Genomic DNA, 19,044 nt, shown 5'->3' with positions numbered 1-19,044 from the left:
ATTTTATTGTACTGAAAGTGCTTCTGCTCTGTCGCCGCAGGGTCGCCTCGATGCGCTGTGGGCACTGTTAAGAAGACAGTACGACCGAGTCTCATTGATGCGACCGCAGCAGGGAGATGAGGTTTGTGCATGCGCGTGTATCCGCTGTGGTCAGCAAAGGAGGGGCCTTAATTACCTGACCTTAACCAAAGCAAGCTCTGCAGCCAAAAGGGTGCCACAATGGGAAAAAAAATGTGTTGGGGAAACAAAGTGCATTGGAAGATGCATCACGCCAGCCAGCAAGGTTGCAGAAACACATATCTCCAGAAAACAGAATTAAGGATTCTGTATTTTGTGTGTGTTCAGCTGGAAAACAAAAACATAGCACACACTTGATGGAATGTAAACTCTAGGTAACAAATACCCAAATCTTTCTTATAACCAGCTATTTGTAAGAGTAGAGTCTGGCGCTCAGAATACCAAAACCACATCAAATTTAAGTGACCACCAGTAACTTTCGTGCAAGTTGCTTCATGTAGCTTTACACTTCCATGCCAAAGGTAACTTTCACAGAAAAAAAGGTGAGGAAACTCCTTTCTCCATCAGGCCTTTCTTCAAGTACACTCATGGCCCATGAACAAGTGGCCTCTGCTAGAGAGACTCTCAGAAACTGGCCCCAGATGGGTGTGACAGACCAGATTCTCTCAGACCACAAAATGGTAGTGTGTGAGAACACTGTTTTTGCAACATACACCGCAAAGGTGACATAAAAGAATTAGAGGGATTAAAGGGGGAGGGAGTTACCTTTGAGAGAATGAAAAGTAATCGGTATTCAGGTTATTTTCCTGGGATGAAGTCTGGTACTGTTCTAAAGGAAGGAAAGATGAGATTTAATTAAAACAAGGAAAAGTGTTGGAAGCATGACAAAGTGCAATGGTGGAAACAGGGAGCACAGTCAGATACTAGTGTCATCATTCCAGTTGTCCCATTGACAGGTTATTTACTGTTTGCGTGAATGATGCATCTTACATGTAGCAGAATTAACAATAACAAATCTATATACAAAATATACAGTACAATACAGTTTAACAGGTAAATTCAATGTAAATAGGAACGTAGAAGACATGGTGCCTGAACAGGCTAAAAAATTGTCAGTCAGGCCCTGTTTTGAGGATTTCTGACCATAAAGATGGGTAGTTACTGTAAAACTTGCCTGCCAGGGAAGGCTTTGCTGAGCCATTGTGAAGTCAGGCATCTGCCTTCTCTGGACTTGACAGGAAGACACTGACCAACATCTTGGTTTATGGAAAACAGAGAAGCACCCCACTAAACCTTCAGTATCCCCACTGAAAAAGGAGTAGAATTGTACTGGTGAATAAAATCTAAACCACTGGTTGTTAAGGTGTGACCTGTGACACTGTAGGACTGCAATTTCCATCTGGCATGTTATTTTATATCTTGGGGAAAAATATTACATCTTTTTAGTTGTTCATAACTTGCGATGTCGAGATGTCAGGCTGTACCCGACGGGTCTAAGCCGGTGCAGGGATGAGCCGGCACGTGTGCGTGCAGCGAGACAGGGGTGCCCGTACTTAGTGTTACGCTAAGCAGCAGCCACACGCTTGTTTTGCTTTGTCTTCTTTCTTGTATTGTTTAAGAACTTGGTAGTTCCCATTTGTAGAAGAATTCACTGCTGAATTCAAGTCCTTGATCAAGTACTTGAAATTTAGGCATGAAGTATCAAAGCCGAGCGAGCTTTTTCTTCCGTCCCTCTCTCCTCTCCCCTCCGCCAGGCAGTGCCGAGGGTGGCCCGGCCTGGGGCTGCACGCTGCAGCCCAGCAGCTTTGATGGTGGATGGGAGTCCTGGGAGTGATGAATTTTTCAGGCGGCGGGGGTGAGGCGGGAGGCTGTACAGGTGTGAGCTGGCAGGTTGGTGCCGACATCTGCTGCGGGCCGGGCGCGGGCAGCCTGCAGCGGGGCGGCTGCGCAGGCGGCAGATGCACCCGCAGCCGCAGAACAGGCCCGGTCTCACATTTGCCGCCTGGGGGCTGAAACACTAAAGGTAGAGTGGGGGTGGACACAGCTGCGCTCCCGAACACGCCTCGGGCACAAATAAAGAGATCTAATGTAGTTTGACTCTGTTGTGGTGGGGAGATGAGGACAGAGAGCCACTTCAGAGACAACTTAGCGCTGCAACATCTGCCGCCAAGTTTCCAGGGAGTGACAGGGGACAGCAGGTACAGATCGAAGTCCCCACATAAACAGCCTCCGTTAAGCCCTGAACTCTTTTGAAGGGCTCCCATCAAACATCGTGGAGTCCGCAGCAGGAGATTTTGTTTTCAAAGCCATGTTTTGTTTTCTGCACTAACAAGATAATTTATAAATGATGCATTACCCTGTGTTCATACTCCTATTTATACTTTCTTTCCTTTTTCTGTTAAAGGGGCAATGAAGAATGAACCACGGTGGTTTTGGGGTACTTTGATAAATTAGTTGACTGTCCGAGGGTTTTAGCCGAGGGTATGGCGCCGTTCAGCCCGCAGCGTTGGGCTCGGCCAGGGCGCAGAGCTGAATGCGCCTACAGCGGTGACCGTAAGGAGGAGGGAGTTAAAAGCACCTCTTGTTCTTAAATGTTTTCTGCCAATATTCCTGTGCTGGCAGCATGGGGATAATGCCTATTAAGAAAGGAAAAGTCAATCTTTTCTGTGTGGAGTAGAATTTGCTACAGCTGTCAGATACCTTTCTCTGCCACCCTAAAGAGCGTTACAGTTCTCCCCCTGTACTAAAAGAAGACATTTCACTTGGCAGGGCAGTTTTTGTTAGTAACTGTTGGTTTCATTGGGCATGATTCAAAAGGGGAAAAAACAAATTTGTTTTATTAATTCCTAAAAACATCCCTTTTATGGAGTGGACTGCAGTAAAAGCAGCTACATTTGCTCCCTCCCTGGCTGAGGAGAGGGCAGTGCGTGTCCCACCGGCCACAGCCCCCGGCCCGGGCACAGCCCTTGCCAGCCCTGCTGGTGCCCAGTGCCCGTCACCCAGCTCCCGAGTGCCCCGCTGCCCCCCAGCCGCAGCAAGGAGAAAGCTGGCAGGTTCCTCGGGTCGCAGGTCTCCGGGAGAGACCTGACAGCTTCCACTGTCTTGGGCCTCCAGATTTATGAACTAGTCCCGCACCCCTAACCAGATTAGTTCCCTTTCCATTAACCGCCGAAAGCGGGGCAGCTGTCCGAGCGGCTGGCTGCAAATTCCACAGTGTCTGCTGTGCTAATCGCCAGGCTTTTCAGATGAAGGAGGCAGCAGATAACAGGATTAAAGTTTCACGACCCAGGGTTTTCACAGCCCGAGACGCGGGCGTAGGGGGATAGAGAATGACTTCTGTCATTAATCTTAATTGATTGCCAAGAGGTTTTAATCTGGGTTATTAATTAGGAAGGTCCTTAACACACTGTCTACGTATCAACATCAGATGCTCTTTTGGGACTTTTGGGACATATGGCCTATCCTATATTTACATTCACACAATTTACACATACATAAATTTCTGTATGAAGAAATTCTTATATGTATATACGCATACAAATAGCTGTAGAAGCATTTGCATGCACAAAGGCATCACACACTCTTTGGCAAAATGCGATGAAAATGAACCACGTTGAACAAAGGTTAAATTTCCACACAATAAACATGTATTCCTCTATGTTGATAAAAGTATATTAACTTATTTCAACTATATATGCCATTTATCTAGATTATCTTTCAAATGGAAATCTTTGATTTGCAGAGTTAAGTCATGTTTAACTGAAGTGCAGCAACGTCTGTGTGTGCCTCTGGCCATTCAGAAGCATGCAGATTCCAAACAGAAACATTACCATTTTTATCTTTCACAGTTCTGATGAGTTAGCGTTCAGGCCTTCACTTTTCCTGTTTTTAAGCAAGTTCCTGTTGGACAGACAGAATGGATAGAGGTGCAACTGCCCATAGCTGCAGCTATGTAACTACCTGATAAATCCCAGTAATGCTGCTTCAGTGTTTACCAGTACTGTGTGCAGGAAGAAATATTAAACTAGGCAAGAAAAGGCTGTGACAGAGTCCTGGCATTTGAGTTTTGTGCAGATTCAAACTACGCTACAAATTTCTGCAGTCTGTCCTTTCTTTCTTTACACAATTAATCCCATGTATGGAAATGGAGTTGGGTCTGAGGAGCTCTTGTGTTTTAAGTTCTCTGTGAGCGACAGCAGAAGATTCCTGGTTCTTGCCAGGCTGTGCCGTGTCCTGCTTTCCAAAGCAAAATGCAAACATTGTAAGAACACAACCATTTAGTTACTCAGAAGCCAAAAAGTCTGCTCTTAGAGCGTTCACAACAAGTAAGAATGGTTTGATATACTTCAGACTAGAGAGAAGGGTGTAATTGCTGTTTTTTAGGAAGAGAAAAAAAAAGGCCTATAATCACGCAGGACTTACTGATGACCAAGTCCAAGAATTTCCCATTTTTCCCTGGGAAATGGAGATCGATCACTCGGCTCACCTAAAATGAGACTGTAGAAAGCAGCTGTAGTGCTGTAGGGACCTCCATCAATGGGGAAGCACACAGAACAATCTGGAAGCCCTTTCCTCATGTCCTCCTTGGAATTGTGTTGCCTCTTGAAACCGTTACACACAACTCTCACCCATTTTCTGCACATCATCTCTTCCACCTTGTCACAAATTTGAAGTCCAAGGATGAAATGACTTTAATGACCGTGGTTCCTTGACATAGCTCTACACCTGCCTTTTCCCTATGAGTCACAGATAAAGAAGAGGAACTAAAATAATCTGAAACCACGTTGTAGGCCAAACACCAAGAGTAGATGAGAAACCCTCCAACTGCTCACGCACAGTCAGCAAAGAATTTCCTTTTAACTGTGTATCCACACCCCTGAGAGTTTGCTTTTTGACAACACTGTAATGAAGAGATTTAATTTGGAGCAAAGATAATGCATTAGTCATTTAAGCTCCCATAGATTATTAGAAATGGTATAGTTTAACAGAGATGGGATTCTCCGTAGCTATAGATGCGAAAGGTCTCAGCGTTCTTCAACAGTGGTCTGGCATGGTTTAGAAGATTCAGACTGTGATTTCACTGCAATTTGGAGGAGATTGTACAAATACTTTATATTAGATAAATAGAGACGGGTGATGATGGAAGTCAACTGACCAGGATCTAGAGAGCCTCTGGGATGGGAAACTTGGTGACAGAATAAGGTGAAAAGAAATTAGGTAGTTTTCCTTTGACTTCACTGGGCTCTAATTCTCTAACCAACAGGAAAGTCTTGTGAAAGCATCTTGAAAAGACTATTTTTAGAAAGTGAGAGTTGATGTATCACCTAGAAGGTGTTAGTGTCACCTGCAGGTAGCTGTGGCAGCCCAGACCTCGAGGAGGTTTACTCACTTAGGATGGGTTTATTGTAAGCTTGTGCTAAATTGTAGCTAATTGAGTTCAGAGTATGCTCAAATATGCCCACCCAGGTACTCGTACTGCCGCAAGAGTCTCTAAAGCCTGAAAGCAGTTGCACATGTTAATAATTTCATGCATGCAAATTTTCTCATTAGCTTTAATACAACATTATCAAAAAGAAGGCGGGGTGAGGGAGCTGTTCCATTATCTTGACATTGATTGCATAGCTCTTGCAGAATCAAGGAAGGAAAAAGAAGATAAAAAGTAGGGAAGGACTACAGCACATGTGCTGCTGAATGTGACAAGCGTATGTTAGAGGCGGACAGTGGGGAGAAAAAGAAGAAAAATGATCAAAAATTATATTTTTTGCTTCTGATCTTTATATAGTATTCCCATAATTCAAAATTATTTTTGTTCTGAAATCAATTTTTGCATGTCTAAGTCCATTATGAACTATAGATCCATAAAGAATTAACAAAAAACCCTAAACGTTTTAGTCATTAGCATTTAAAAATCACTGAGTCTTCCCAAGCCATACTATTTTCTGAACAACCCAGCTGCGGTATCTCTATGGAGTGCCTTCAAGTAACAGGCGCCTATCATCTTCGTCTGTTTGTACGCTTTGTCTGAAGGGGAAATTGCTACCAGTAAAAGAAGTGACTGTGCCATACATTGTCAAAGCCCATTAGACTTTAAGGTTCAGGCTGACATCCGTCCATAAATTAGAACGCCTCCATACATTTGAGTTTTGTCCCTCAACAGTGTGACGTAATGGCACGCCCTCAGCCTTAACATTTAATTTTAATATTGAATGTGCTGCTTTTTGATGGCTTGTGTCATAGCCTTCATGTAATTTAAATACAGTCTTAAAAAAAGTTAATTCAATTACAAGTAATGGAGTTATTAATGCTGCTTCGTGTCACTAAGTATATATGAATGCATATGATTCTGTTCCTTTCAAGTCACTCTGAAATGAATTTTGCAATGACTGTGGGGGACAAACGCTAAATGAAAATCCATCACTGAAGTTTAAATGCACGAAGCTCACGTCTCTCCAGCAGGTCTGTGGGACAGCTAGCAGAGGATACATAACCGCTTTACTCGAGGGTGTGGGGTTCCTCATTCATAGATGAAGATTATTTTATTTTTGTTAGGCAGTTCTATCTCTGTGCTCTGTCTTTATTACTTAGTCTAGCAATCCAAACCCTGCAATTCAAATCTGTTTGCTCAAATTAAAAAGGATTAGATTTTCTTGGAATTCATTATCACTTTTTTCCACTGGAAACAACAGAGATTCTTTAATGGTCTGAAATATAAATTTCCTTGCTGGATGCAAAATATTACTGTCTGATGAGAGAGGGTAAATGCAGGTGGAAAGTACACGGTAGCTTGTAGCACATTTTATATCTTTCTGTGCCGAAGTAGATGGATGATATTTTATTTTACATTATAGTACAACATAAAACCTGCTAAAATTTGGAATGGTTGTAAAATGATGGACAGGTATGAGTATGATTCCAGAAGAAAGCTGATTATTTAGGGCTGAAAATTTTCAGAAGAGCCTGAGGGCTCTTTGGATGTTACTCAGTTCTGTGGAAGGACCTTCCCAGCAAATCCAAGCACAGCCCAGCGTTACAGACTGTAGCAGGTCTCTAAATGACATAGAAATCCTGGGTGTTGCCACTAGATTACCACTGCTCAGCCCAGGAGAGAGATGTCACGTTTTGGGGCACATCCTTGTGTCAGGGCTGCTTCCTCCTCTCTCCCAGTGCTGCCCTGGAGCCAGCAGGGGCTGCTCCGCCTGCCCTCCCCGCCGGTGGGCTTTGGGTGGCTATCTGAGACCTGGGGCATCCATCCCCTGAGCCACAACCAGTCGCAGCTCATGTATTTCATTTCATTAATAAAATAACAACATCCATAGACAAAGGCTTCTGCCCGCTAACAGCCAGTTTGAATCTTGGGCAGTTGCTGGGAATGCCCTTTTGTTTGTGGGGTCATTCTCATAGCGACACCCAGGGCCAGGCCTGAGGACCCATCTGCCAGGCGTTAGAACAGAGAGCCCTTCCTTTGGTACCACCACATGGAGGTACCCCGAGCAGCTAATGAACTCCAGGGGGCATTTTATTAAGATTATGATGACAACTAAGATTTTTTCCTCTGATCAACATTTATAACAGAAAGAAAAGAAACGTGTGTAAAGGAACAGGAGAACATAATGGATCAGGTTTCCTTTGGATCTAGTATTCTGTGAATTCTAGGGATTCTAGATCTAGGTTCTCAAATCACATTGCTTTGAAACTGGAGATCACCTGAAAAGGCCAGTTTGGCAGCAGCGAAACGACCAGCAGAAGGAAACACAGTAACTGTGTGCTCCGGAGAACTTCTGGGTTAGGATCTCTCTCCCCAGCTGTGGTTCACCATCCGTCCTGCTGCACTCAGAGACACCTTCCCGGGCAACCCAACACTCGTGACGCTGTTGCCTGTACGTGAACCTGTACGTGCAGCAGCGACAGCAACAGGAGATATTTCTATTGTCCTATTTGCAGCAGATTATATCATGTGTTAGGATGACATAACCCTCTCAGAGCGGTGGTGAGATCCCCTGAAGCAGACAAAGTTTGAGTAGCATTTCAGCTTGTACAAATTATATGAATTTTTGAAGTAAAAAACACAGTACTTCTAAAAAGTAGTTCTATGATTTTATAGTGTTTTTTAAAAAAAGGATGAGGGCGGAGAATGTATCTTCACTCCTTAGCTAGTAAGTTCTCTGAAACAAGCCTTATTCTCAGACTTCTAACACTTTCACTTACAGATACTCCTTCAGAGGAATTAACATAGTGTTAAAAAGGAGAAGTAACTGCTTTATTTTAAGGGTTACTTCTTTCTTATTCAGGATGCTTAATACATTGAGCAGTATGGAAGAGTAACTACTCATACTACAATCATTATAATAATTATATCACCTGAAGATTAAAAAAAATGCTGCAGAAGGAGAAAAAAGTTCTGAGTTTTACAATATTGCATTTCAAGGATTAGAAAGGGGGAAAAATATCTAAACAGGCAAATGTTTAGAGGGAACTGGGCATGTTTAGTTTGGAGAAGAGGAGGCTGAGGGGGGACCTCATTGCCCTCTACAACTCCCTGAAAGGAGGGTGTAGAGAGGTGGGTGTTGGCCTCTTCTCCCAAGGGAAAAATGGCAGGACCAGAGGAAATGGTCTGAAGTTGGGGCAGGGGAGGTTTAGATTAGATATTAGGAAGAATTACTTTACTGAGAGAGTGGTCAGGCACTGGAACAGCCTGCCCAGGGAGGTGGTGGAGTCGCCATCCCTGGAGGTATTTAAGGAGTGTGTAGATGTGGCACTTCAGGGCATGCTCTAGTGCCCGAGGTTATGGGGTTGGGTTTTGTTGGTGTATTTGGGGTTTTTTTGTGTGTATGGTTGGACTTGATGATCTCAAAGGTCCCTTCTAACCCTTCTGTAATTCTGTGATTCTGCTTAGATATATAACAGTCAAAATGATCCTCACACGCCCCATCTCCCTCATTTAGTCCCTGGTACGTGGGAAGGTGAAGTACTTTGGTGGGGTTTGCCCTTTAGCGAGTAGCAGGAGGGCAGTGAACTCAGGAAGACGGTTCACAGGACTGCTGGCAGACAGGACTCTGGCACAATGCATTTGCAGTTTAATTTCAATAGGCTGTTAAGCTATTAGACACATTAGGCATATCCACCGCTGCTGGCAAAACCCGTCATGTCTTCGACTCTGCCCCTGAGTGTTCCCCGGGCCCTGGTGGGACTGACCCCCAGGCTCTGCCCTTCAGTCCTCCCTTCCTTCCCTTAACGGCAAGTGCGGGTTTGTGTGTGCCCACCTGTGTCTGTGGAAACATTCAGCTACAAATAGCCAGCTTTTTCCTTTCTGAACTTTTACGATCATTCAGTGAATGCGTAACTTTGCAATTCTGGTCTTCTTGCTGTCCTTTAACCAGACAGAATTAACTGCTGTCGCTCATCTAGAGCTTTTTTGCATTACTGGCTCAAAAGCCATTTCAAAGCTCCCACTCTCCCACAGTGGTCTGTCTCCAGCAGGGGTATAATCTAGTGCTGGTTCTCGCTTTCGGCTGCCAGGCCAAGAAAACACCATGTTTTCTGCCTTCCCCGTTTCTGAGGTTCCCCTTTGTACCACGCGCAGGGACTCCTGCCATCCTGCAGACACCTCTGCAGAGCATGGCAGTAACAGGCTGCTGTAACGCTGCGCGGGTGAGGGACTGCTGAAGCACTGACTGTGAAGCCGTGATGTTTTTATTAAGTCATGAAAAGGCTAAGAAATGGGTTGTAGTGTGTTGAACAGGCACATGGAAAATGCAACTCAATTTTCCTGATCTGAGAATCGGGCACCTCACTCGAATGCCCTAGGCTCAGGTTTTAAAATCCAGGTTGAAAACCTTTAGCAGAAGTGAACAGAAATGAAGCCAAACACTTTTATCACCCAAGCAGTATTAACGGAAAAGGCTAAAGCTTTCCAGCTTCACCTTCCAGCTCCCACATTGTTCCTCTGACAACGCTAATTCTCGCACTGATCCTTGCCAGTGAGTGGCTGGACAATTAGGCCCCAAGTGGATGGTGACATTGACAACATTCTCAGATAAGATGCTTCCATAAAGAAAATGCTGTCCCTGAATAGTGACAGTGTTTTTTTAAATTGCATTTTTTTCTTTGGAATCAACCTAGCTGCAGTTTCAATCACACACTGTCAGCTGAATCACAAATCACAGTTGGCTGGGTTTTCCCCCCTTGTTGAAAGAAAGAAAAAAGAAGTCACAGCAGAAAGAGAAAAAAATAGCTAAATAAAAGCCAAGGATGGCCCGATGCCAGAGATGCTGGGAACTACCAGTTCCTCCTCTCTTACCGTACCCCCTGATGACTCCACTTCAATTTCCTCAAAAACAAGGAGTTCCACAAGAGAGAACTCAGCACAGCCTGGTTCTCTAGGGACTGGTACCTTGATACCACACCAGCGTGGATACCAAGCCAGTGCCACAGCTTGTCCTTCCAAGGAAACACCACACCACCTTTTCCTGGCCACATCTTCCATGGCGCTCACAGGCAGCGTGACGTCTGTCAAACCTCTGCTTCATCATAAGATGTCACCGCATGGGACCATCTCCTCCCTCTCGGCAGGAGGACCACGCTGAAGCGGGGACCCGGCGGGAGGTCCCAGCCCCAGCCCCACCAGCGTGGGGCGAGGGCCGGAACGGCACTGGGACCATGACACCCACCTCCCCTGGCAGGGACATTTCACCTGGTGCCACCCCGCAGCCTCGCTGGAGGACGGGGCGGAAACACCCGGGTGGCTTCAGAGGAAGCGTGGCTGTTTTAGCTAAGTGTGCAATTGCATTTTCAACATAATTAGGTGCCTAATTGTGCGCCTAGGCCTAGCTGATGTATTTGCACGTGTATCTAATTATGATTTATCTAAAAGCTCTCTGGCCATAATGCTTTGCTCTCCTATCTAACAGAGGCATTCGTAAAAGTGAGAGATGAGATTGAGTGGTTGCTTTTCCCTAGCTTTTATTTTAAACTGAATTCCTATTTATCTTGGGTTTTTTTGCACAATGCAAGCTGACTGAGCAATGGGAAAACTCCAAACAGCAGTATTCCTGGAAGACAAGCATAGTGCTGCACAACCAGCTGTGAAAAAAAGAAGAATTCCAGGGAAAAGGCCAGGGTGAGGTTAATAAATGAAATTTCCATGCAAGGCTTCCAAACAATGCTGATGTTGGACTTCTCCAGTGGTGCGGATGTCATGCAGTAAGAACTTGTACCAGCAATCACCAAGGTCAAAAGGGATCTTCTTTCAGCAAATGTTGAACAGGAGTCGCAAAGACAGCAGCTTTTGTTGTGAAACACAGAATGTCACCAACGCAGTACATCTGAGCATCACAGCCATGCAGTCTGTGAGCGATGCAACCACTTAAAATTTTCCCAGTCTTTTCAAACAGCAGCTGTGAAAGGTTACAGTGATGGGTTTTGTTCATTAGCTGTAAACCTCATTGAATAAGGCAAAACAAAAAAAAACCCCAAAGATTTTTCCTTTAAATTACATTTCCTTTTACTTAGATAAATTCTCCGTGTTGTCTCTTAGGATTATTCAGCTGCCTTTTAACTCAAAACCGGCTTAACTCGAACACCATCAGGTTCTCAGGACGAGCTACACAGCACACAGTCAGACCTCTTAATATAAACAGCACTGTGGAAATGTCTATTACTCTCCTTAAGTGAACCACTTTTTAACGTACAGCATCCAATCACTCTTTACAGTGTATGATGTCAAAAACACTTACTGCACAAGCAGAGATCTGTGTTTCTTTTGCCACAGACAATAAATCTTTAGTGTCTTCTCTTGATACGCATCACTCCACTTGATCTCAGGAGGCACCATACGTCTCTCTTTCCCTCTGCCTTTTCTAACAAGGTCACTTTCCAGTGATGAAACAACTTTTCCAGAAGGTGTAGCGTTCAATAATTAATACCTACTGATAATAGCTTCCCAAAGCAGTGCTTTAAAACCGTAATGCAGGCTCGTCGCAAACTTACAGTATGAAGAACCCTTAAAATAGCTTTGACTAGCACTTCTGAAAGTATCAGCCTCAAAAACTTAAAACACATATGACTAAACTCACGGCTGATACAAACAGATCCGTATCCACCTGTGCCACACAGGGAACCCCTGCGCTCCCTCCCACAGGTTGATTCAAACGTGGAAAGAAAGGATTTCTGCAGATTCTGGAGGAGAGGTTGCCTTGGCCTCACTGCCGTCCGTTTCCCCCCACTTGCAGTGACTAGGCCATACAGCCCAGAAGAGTTTGCGTTTCATTCCTATGTTCACAACCAGTATGAAAAGCTAAGGAAAGCCATTATTTAGCCTAGGAAAAAATCCAACGTTTCACATTTTCCCAGTTTTTCGCCTGCATTTCCAAAGAATGCCTCCATGTTCCAAAAACCCACTGCAAAGTCTAACAGTTCTTCTAGTTCTCATTAGCACTAGAGTTAGGAATTGTAATTGTATTTGAGAGCGCCAGTTTTTCTGCACTTTGACCCAGATTTTGTAGGTGTATACATAGGGTTACCCAAATTAGAGAAGCATCTGGAATAAATACTTAAGCTTTTGTTGGCTAGGTAGAGAAATGGTTGGACTTGCAGTAGAACACTTGGCCTGCTTTCGGTACCAGAACTACTGAGCACCGCCGCTGGGCACGACGTGCGGGAGAGCAGCAGGGCTGGGACTGGCCCCAGCAGCGCTCTGTGGGACCACCAGAAAGCTGGAGGGAGAGCAGCGCTCGTGTGGTCCAGCGCGCCTGGGACTCCTTCGGGACACGGCTGCAGCCTGGCAGCACCCGGTGCCAATCCGGGTGCAACGGGGGTGTCGCTTCCCGGTGCAGCGGGACTGTGCCGTCCCGGCACGGGGGGAGCCGGATGGTTAAACCATCCCCTGCGATGTCTGAGCTAACGAATGTGTCCGTTCTTACTGGCAGCTCCCCAGCTCTGCTTGCACGCAGCTGCGAAGCGTCTCGCAAAGCCCCCCCAAGGCTGCTGTGTTTGGTGCACGCTGGTACGTGTTGCCTTTAGAGCACCGTACGCCACCAGGAGAAGCTCACGTTCACTTCTGAGACAAGGTGCCAGTACAGCTGGCTGCTCAATGCCTTACAGAATTCATGCACATAGTACAGACCCATTACCTGCTCTTTCTTCCTTATTTCCCCCAAACAAAAGCTGGCCTCTTCCTCCTCCCATCCCTTGGCACGTGTCAGCCTCGGAGCAGCCAGCCCAGCGGAGGCAGAAGGGCAGGAGCCAGGAGGAGGTGGCTTTCACAGACCCTACCTTGGTGTGCCCAGGAGGGGACATGGGTCCCCACCCTGGGAGCACAGCTACCACAGCTACCACCGCATCCTGCCCGAGGGGCTCAGAACATGTCCTTCTCTCCTCTCCAGGATTCCTCGTCATTTGTTATCTCTATTATAGAGGAAGAATAGGCACCGAATTTTCTTATTGTCATGATCAAGTCTGCAGTGATTTATTCCTATAGTCTGTAACTGAATTAAAATCTTAATTAAGCCTATGCCACTTTTTTCTTCTTTTTAATTAGATATAGCCAAATCACTTGTCTGTGAGAAGTAAGAAAAAGATAAAGAGCACAAAGATTTTTTTTCTGATCTGTACTTGTAGTATTGAAGTTTTAGCGCGAATATCTTCTCAAAGAGATCTCAGAGGGTTTGTTTTCTTTTTTATTCTCCCGAAAACTGTAAGCCTGCTGTGCAGTTATATCCTATGGCTTCTACCCAGGGAATTCTTGATAAAGATTGGGTCGTGTCCCACTGAGCTGGACAGTGCCGGTGATCTGTACCTCAGGTGGAGAACACGCACAGGCAGAAATGTCACAGCAAAGGCTTTCCCTTCACAATGTCTGTCAGTGGCAGAGAGCTATCAGAGTGAAAAAAAGCTGTGCTTAAGAAAGACCGATGAACCAGTCCTGTACAGGGGGAGTTGCTATACTGGGCAGAGGAGTAACACAGTGCCAGTGCCCTTTCTTCACACAGACAGACACCTCCTTCCTCGCTTGCCCTCAGAACCTGCCCAGACCCCAGGGCATATTCCTGGGGAGGAGAAAACGGCCAGAGACCACCCTAACGCCAGAAGCTTCATTCACCAGAAGTTTAAGCCAGGGAGCGTGGACAAGCGCAGCTACAACTGCATATTGGATTTAGGTCCCGATAAGAAGGAGGAGTCACACGCACACAAAGTACCATCCCGGCTACTCTGACTTTAAAAGCTTGCCCCGCCGTGGTGTGGCTCTCAGGGAGGGGGTCAGCAGCCAGCGGAAAAGCCAACAGCCCTTTTCCAGCTGAACACATCGCCCACCATCAGCCTTCTACTGAGCTTCTCATCGGGCTCTTAACAGAGTAAAGATAACGCACCAAAGAGAGTGCTGTTGTGCAGGAAACCTCAATAATTCATGTAAATATTTTTCTTGAGTGTTTCCTGGTGTTAATTTCACACCTGGCTTCTACAGTTCTTATTTACTTTACTAAGACACCAGGAGATGACACATTGCAGCGATGGGTTTTTGATGCCTGTAATAAACACTGCTTCCATCTAAAACAATAAATCATAGTGCAGTGGAGAGTTAGTGGCTGATTTGGCCCTGGTACCCTACAGATGTCTGTCCTGGCTTTGCAGTGGAAAGGCTGAGCTGAGCCGCAACTCCCCGTGCTGCCCCTGAAAGCATCACTTCTCCTTCCTGCCCATGTCTCACCCGCAGCAAACGTTAAACCATCTCAGAGTTTTCCCCAAGCAAATTACAAGTGTGTACCAAGCTCTCCTAAAATATCAAATGCTGCCATCAGTGAAGTGTAAATCCCTAACTTTTAGCAGTGAAGGGATTTTTCTTTGGTCTTGTTTCAACATTACCCGTTCATTTTAGTCTTAACCAGCCTCTTCAAAGGCTACAATTTGTGGAAAAAGTGTGAGCTAGCTCTTTCTGGGGAGACTATGGTTGAGTGAACGTACTGATCTGCAGGGTGGAACCTTTCCTGACTTCCAGCCTTCCAAGTTCCGGATTCAGCCAAAGCTTTTTATCTGCTGTGTTGTGTGGGGTAGGATTTCAATCCAAGTTAAATTCCGACGTTTTCTCTGTAATGCAACTTCATAATTCCTATTTGTTGCAAAAGCCAACTTCTGCAGTTCCCTTAGTGTTTGTAAAATACGTTATTAATGAAGCCTTTATCAATGAGTCTTAGGAAGAAACCCTCAAACCTCCTAAGTGGCGCGTTCCATGTCTTGCCCCGTGGAAACATGGGGCATTCCTTTTGCTTGAATCGGCTGTTTACCGAGAAGCCTTTTTTAAAAAAGCCTGTGTCTTGTAGTCATAATGAAAACCACTTCTTTCCACATTAACCTCATCATTTGAGTTTAATCTGTGCTATCCTTCGGGAGAGGAGCTCTGGCATGTGATGGTTTAATGTCCAAGTGGCAGAGTTTCGAAGAGGCGAGCCCATCCCTGGTCTGACAGCTCGCTCCAGTTAGGGCTGACACGCTGTCCCTCGCTCATCCTCTCTGCAGAGGTTTGCGGCACGTACGCTCCGTCCCAGACCTCTGCGCTGCCTTCCCATCTCGGGGAAGGGAGTGATGCTGGTCCAGCTCCAGCCTGATGCTCTATCGGCGTGTGGGCTCCGTGGGCACACACTATCCACAGGCGTGCCTGGAAGAGATGCAGAATGTGCCTCCACTCGCAGATCTGGCTGTTTCACTGCAGCAGGACTGAGACTTTCAAAGGGGCTTAGGGGATGGGAAGCCTTTCAGTGGGACTTGGAGACTTCAAGTTCCTCTCTAAATCTCTTGCTTAACATTTGCGTGTTGACATTTTCTGCTTAAGGGGCCTTTTGGCATCTTTTGCATTAATTTATAATGCTGTGATAGTTGGGTTGCAAGAGCTGCAGGAAGACTGTTTATTTTAAAAAGACTTTGCTTTGAAATCAGATTTGATTCAATACAGAGATTGACCACGTTCCCACTTCTCATGTCAGTTTTTGTTTGGGGGAGGGATTTGCTGGTTTGGTTTGGGTTTTTGTTTCGTTTTGATAGATTTTACAGATGTACTTCCTAACTGAATTTTCCTGTATCTTTACATTTCACATGTTTTAATGAAGTGTTATGTGACACTGACAATATCTTGTACACCTCTCTGTGTCACGGTGTCTTAATTTTAACGGGATCAATCAAGGAAAAAACCCGCTTCATTGATGGCAGCTTCTGTTCTGTTTGGCTGCAGTACTTTGTTCCTACTGTTCTCAGAGCCTACACCTTTAGAGATGATGGGAGCAGAACCCCATGGCTGTTAATTTGCCCATTACAGCAATTAAGATGATATTCTGGGGCTCAGCTGCAATCAGAGCTGTGTGGTTCCCACCCAGGACGGAATGACACCGCAGTGCGCTTTCTTACTCGGCCTTCAGTAGCAGTCGTGGGTCTTGAATTGTTTGCACTTGTATGTGATATAATTCACCAATCGAGACACCTCAGCTGCTCTGCAAAGGTATCACCAGAAGCAAGGATTTTTAGACAAGCAACACGGGGCTTAATAGGGCTGTTTATTTCAGTAAGGCCTTACGTATGCAAATGATAGACTGGCTTGATTAAATTCTATTACAACTGGTGCAAGACCCCTTATCAACATGCCTAGGTCATTTTAAAATTTAAAAAATCATTTAGCTTAAATCAGCCCTTTACTAACTGCAGCTAAATATATGTAAGCCCTTTTAAGGTGGTTCACAAAGCTATCTTTAACTACACTTGTTTGAAAATATAATTTGAAATATGCAACTAATTACAGCAATTAAACCTATATTTTATTTTTGCAAGAGAATTTTTATTTATAAATTTATAATTTAACAGTGTAGGCTTTTGTTCTATTATGGTTTCAACCAGAAATAGCTGTCATCTTCATCAGATAGGATTTAAAAAAGGCAGCAATCTACCCGTATTATAATTAAATTCATGCTTAAGTATGTGTGTGTCTCCAGCTTTAGAAGGTAATTGTGCACACCTCATTGCTTTTTACTTCTAAATGTTGCTGTGGTCATTTACCAGGTAATTTCAGAGACAAGTTCTAAATTACCAGTGATTTCATCAAGTTTAAAATATTCATACCTAGCTAGAGGATGACTGGGCATTTCCTCCTCCCCTCCCAAACAGCAAATTAAACATTCATGAAAAAGATGTAAAACAATGGGGGGAAAAAAGTACATACTTTGAAGCGCTTTCAGGCAGCAAATTTTCACAGTTTACTCTGCTGTATAATAAACAAGGCGTCACCATAGCAACAGCCACATAACTTCATTTTTATACGACAAATAACAAACCCCATTTCCTTTCCTAAATTCACCAATTAGATTTATCACAGGATTTTTAAATCTTACCTCGATTTAAACATACTGTACCATTTCCCTACTCGTAAACAAGGATCTTTTTGTGGTGATTGTTAATTTTCTTTTTACCAATTAAAAAAAAAATCAATGCCTTAGGCAGCAATCTTGAAATAGACTATGAGGATGATTATCATTTCCTTCAAATCCCTTTAAACTTTTTTCTCCTCCTCCTGTTGACATTTCCAAGTGTCTTTTTGTGCAGGGAGAGAGGAGCAAGCTCAGAGCTGAGCCTGACCTGGCGATGCACCAAGGGGTCTGAGGAGAAGCCCCCGGCTCTCCCCAGGCTCTTATCAGCCCCCCTCCAGCCTTCTCCTCCTCTCGGAGCGAAGGAGCTGCAGGGACAGGGGAGCTGGCTCAGGGCATGGACGTGGCTGGATGCAGATGCTGATCTGGCTCATGATGAAGTTGTTGTCCTCATCCCCCATCCATCCCCCAACCACAGGCTGAGCTAATGTCAAGTAATATATAAACCAGCATATGTAAAATAAGGAGTAGCACATTGCTTCATACTTCAGTGCTGCAGAAAGGATCACCGTCTCGCTATGGCTGAGCTCTGGCTGTGCCCGACAGACGCCCGTCCAGCTGTGCCCTGCTGTGCCCTTACTGGGGAAGCGACAGCGACTCCCCGGTGGGAAACCCTGTGCCATCCCCAACAGGGAGAAAGGGAGAAGCTCTGGTAGGTCAGAAGCCGGGAACTGATGGGGATGTCAGAGACTGGCCATTTTTCATTTGTATCAGTGCAGTTCTTCAGCGGGGCCAGTTATCCCAGTGTTATCCCAGTATTCAAAGGCCAATTCCCAAATGAATCGGAGGGGTTCCTTCCTTAACTACAAAACTAACAGCTCGATCGGCACCTCTACACGGCACTGTATAGCTCTGAGCTATCACAAGACTTCTGTGTGCTGCAAATGAAGAACCAGATGCTCACTCTCTCCGCAGCTCTTAAAAGTTAGTTTCACATTCTGAAATTGTCCTCAAGGGTGTTCCCCCCCCCCCCCCCCCGTGTTAAAAAAAATACAAAAAACCAGAAGCTCTTGATAATGAAGCAAACATATTTTTGTGGTGTGGGCTATTTTTTTCAGTCTGCTGCTAGTTTTTAAATATAAAGTATAGCATATGTTTAACACAGAACATATGGAAAGAAAGAAAAAGCAAATCTTGAATTCCAAATATCATATTCTTAGTAGAAAAGATTCCACAGTGTGAAAGTGGTCATTCAGAACAAAACAAAAAAAATGTACTTATTATATATAAATATTTATAAAACTACCTCTAGCTCTTCTCATATGTCCTAATGCAAATCTGAAGTAAGAGTGTTCAGGATGGCACAAAGTGTAAACAGAATGCCAGAAAGCAGTTTTGGGGCATAGATGGGCTCAGCGTGTCCCTAAGAGCACGTCTGAAAAACTGACCTTCATGCCATAGAGCAAGAGCAGCCACTGCTGCTTTTATAGCTCCGGTGCCACCCGCGGCCGTGCTCCCCCGGGAGGTGCTCTGCAGGCACGGGCTGGACATTGCTCCCCGCTTCCCGCAGGGCCGGTGTCCCCCGGGTGGGCGAGAGCCCCAGGCACCACCGGCGTGGGTGGGAGCTGCTGGGAAGAGCCTGCTGCTGCAGACCACACAACGGCGGCAGCAAAAGGCAGCCCCTGCAAAC

At 45.1% G+C, this 19,044-nt stretch overlaps 1 protein-coding gene across 1 annotated transcript in view; it reads left to right on the top strand.

The window, feature by feature from the left end:
* Positions 1 to 19,044, top strand: part of ANTXR2 (ANTXR cell adhesion molecule 2) — a 107,123-nt gene that overhangs the window by 70,889 nt on the left and 17,190 nt on the right. The window contains exon 16 of the mRNA XM_074147234.1: positions 41 to 121. Coding sequence (XP_074003335.1) covers positions 41 to 121 — 81 coding nt within the window. The remainder of the gene's footprint in view (positions 1 to 40; positions 122 to 19,044) is intronic.

Source organism: Numenius arquata, chromosome 5 (assembly GCF_964106895.1).
Source record: "Numenius arquata chromosome 5, bNumArq3.hap1.1, whole genome shotgun sequence".
In the NCBI taxonomy this organism is placed as follows: domain Eukaryota; kingdom Metazoa; phylum Chordata; class Aves; order Charadriiformes; family Scolopacidae; genus Numenius; species Numenius arquata.
Note: the sequence above shows the minus strand (reverse complement) of the source record. Positions and strands in the feature narration are given on the sequence as shown.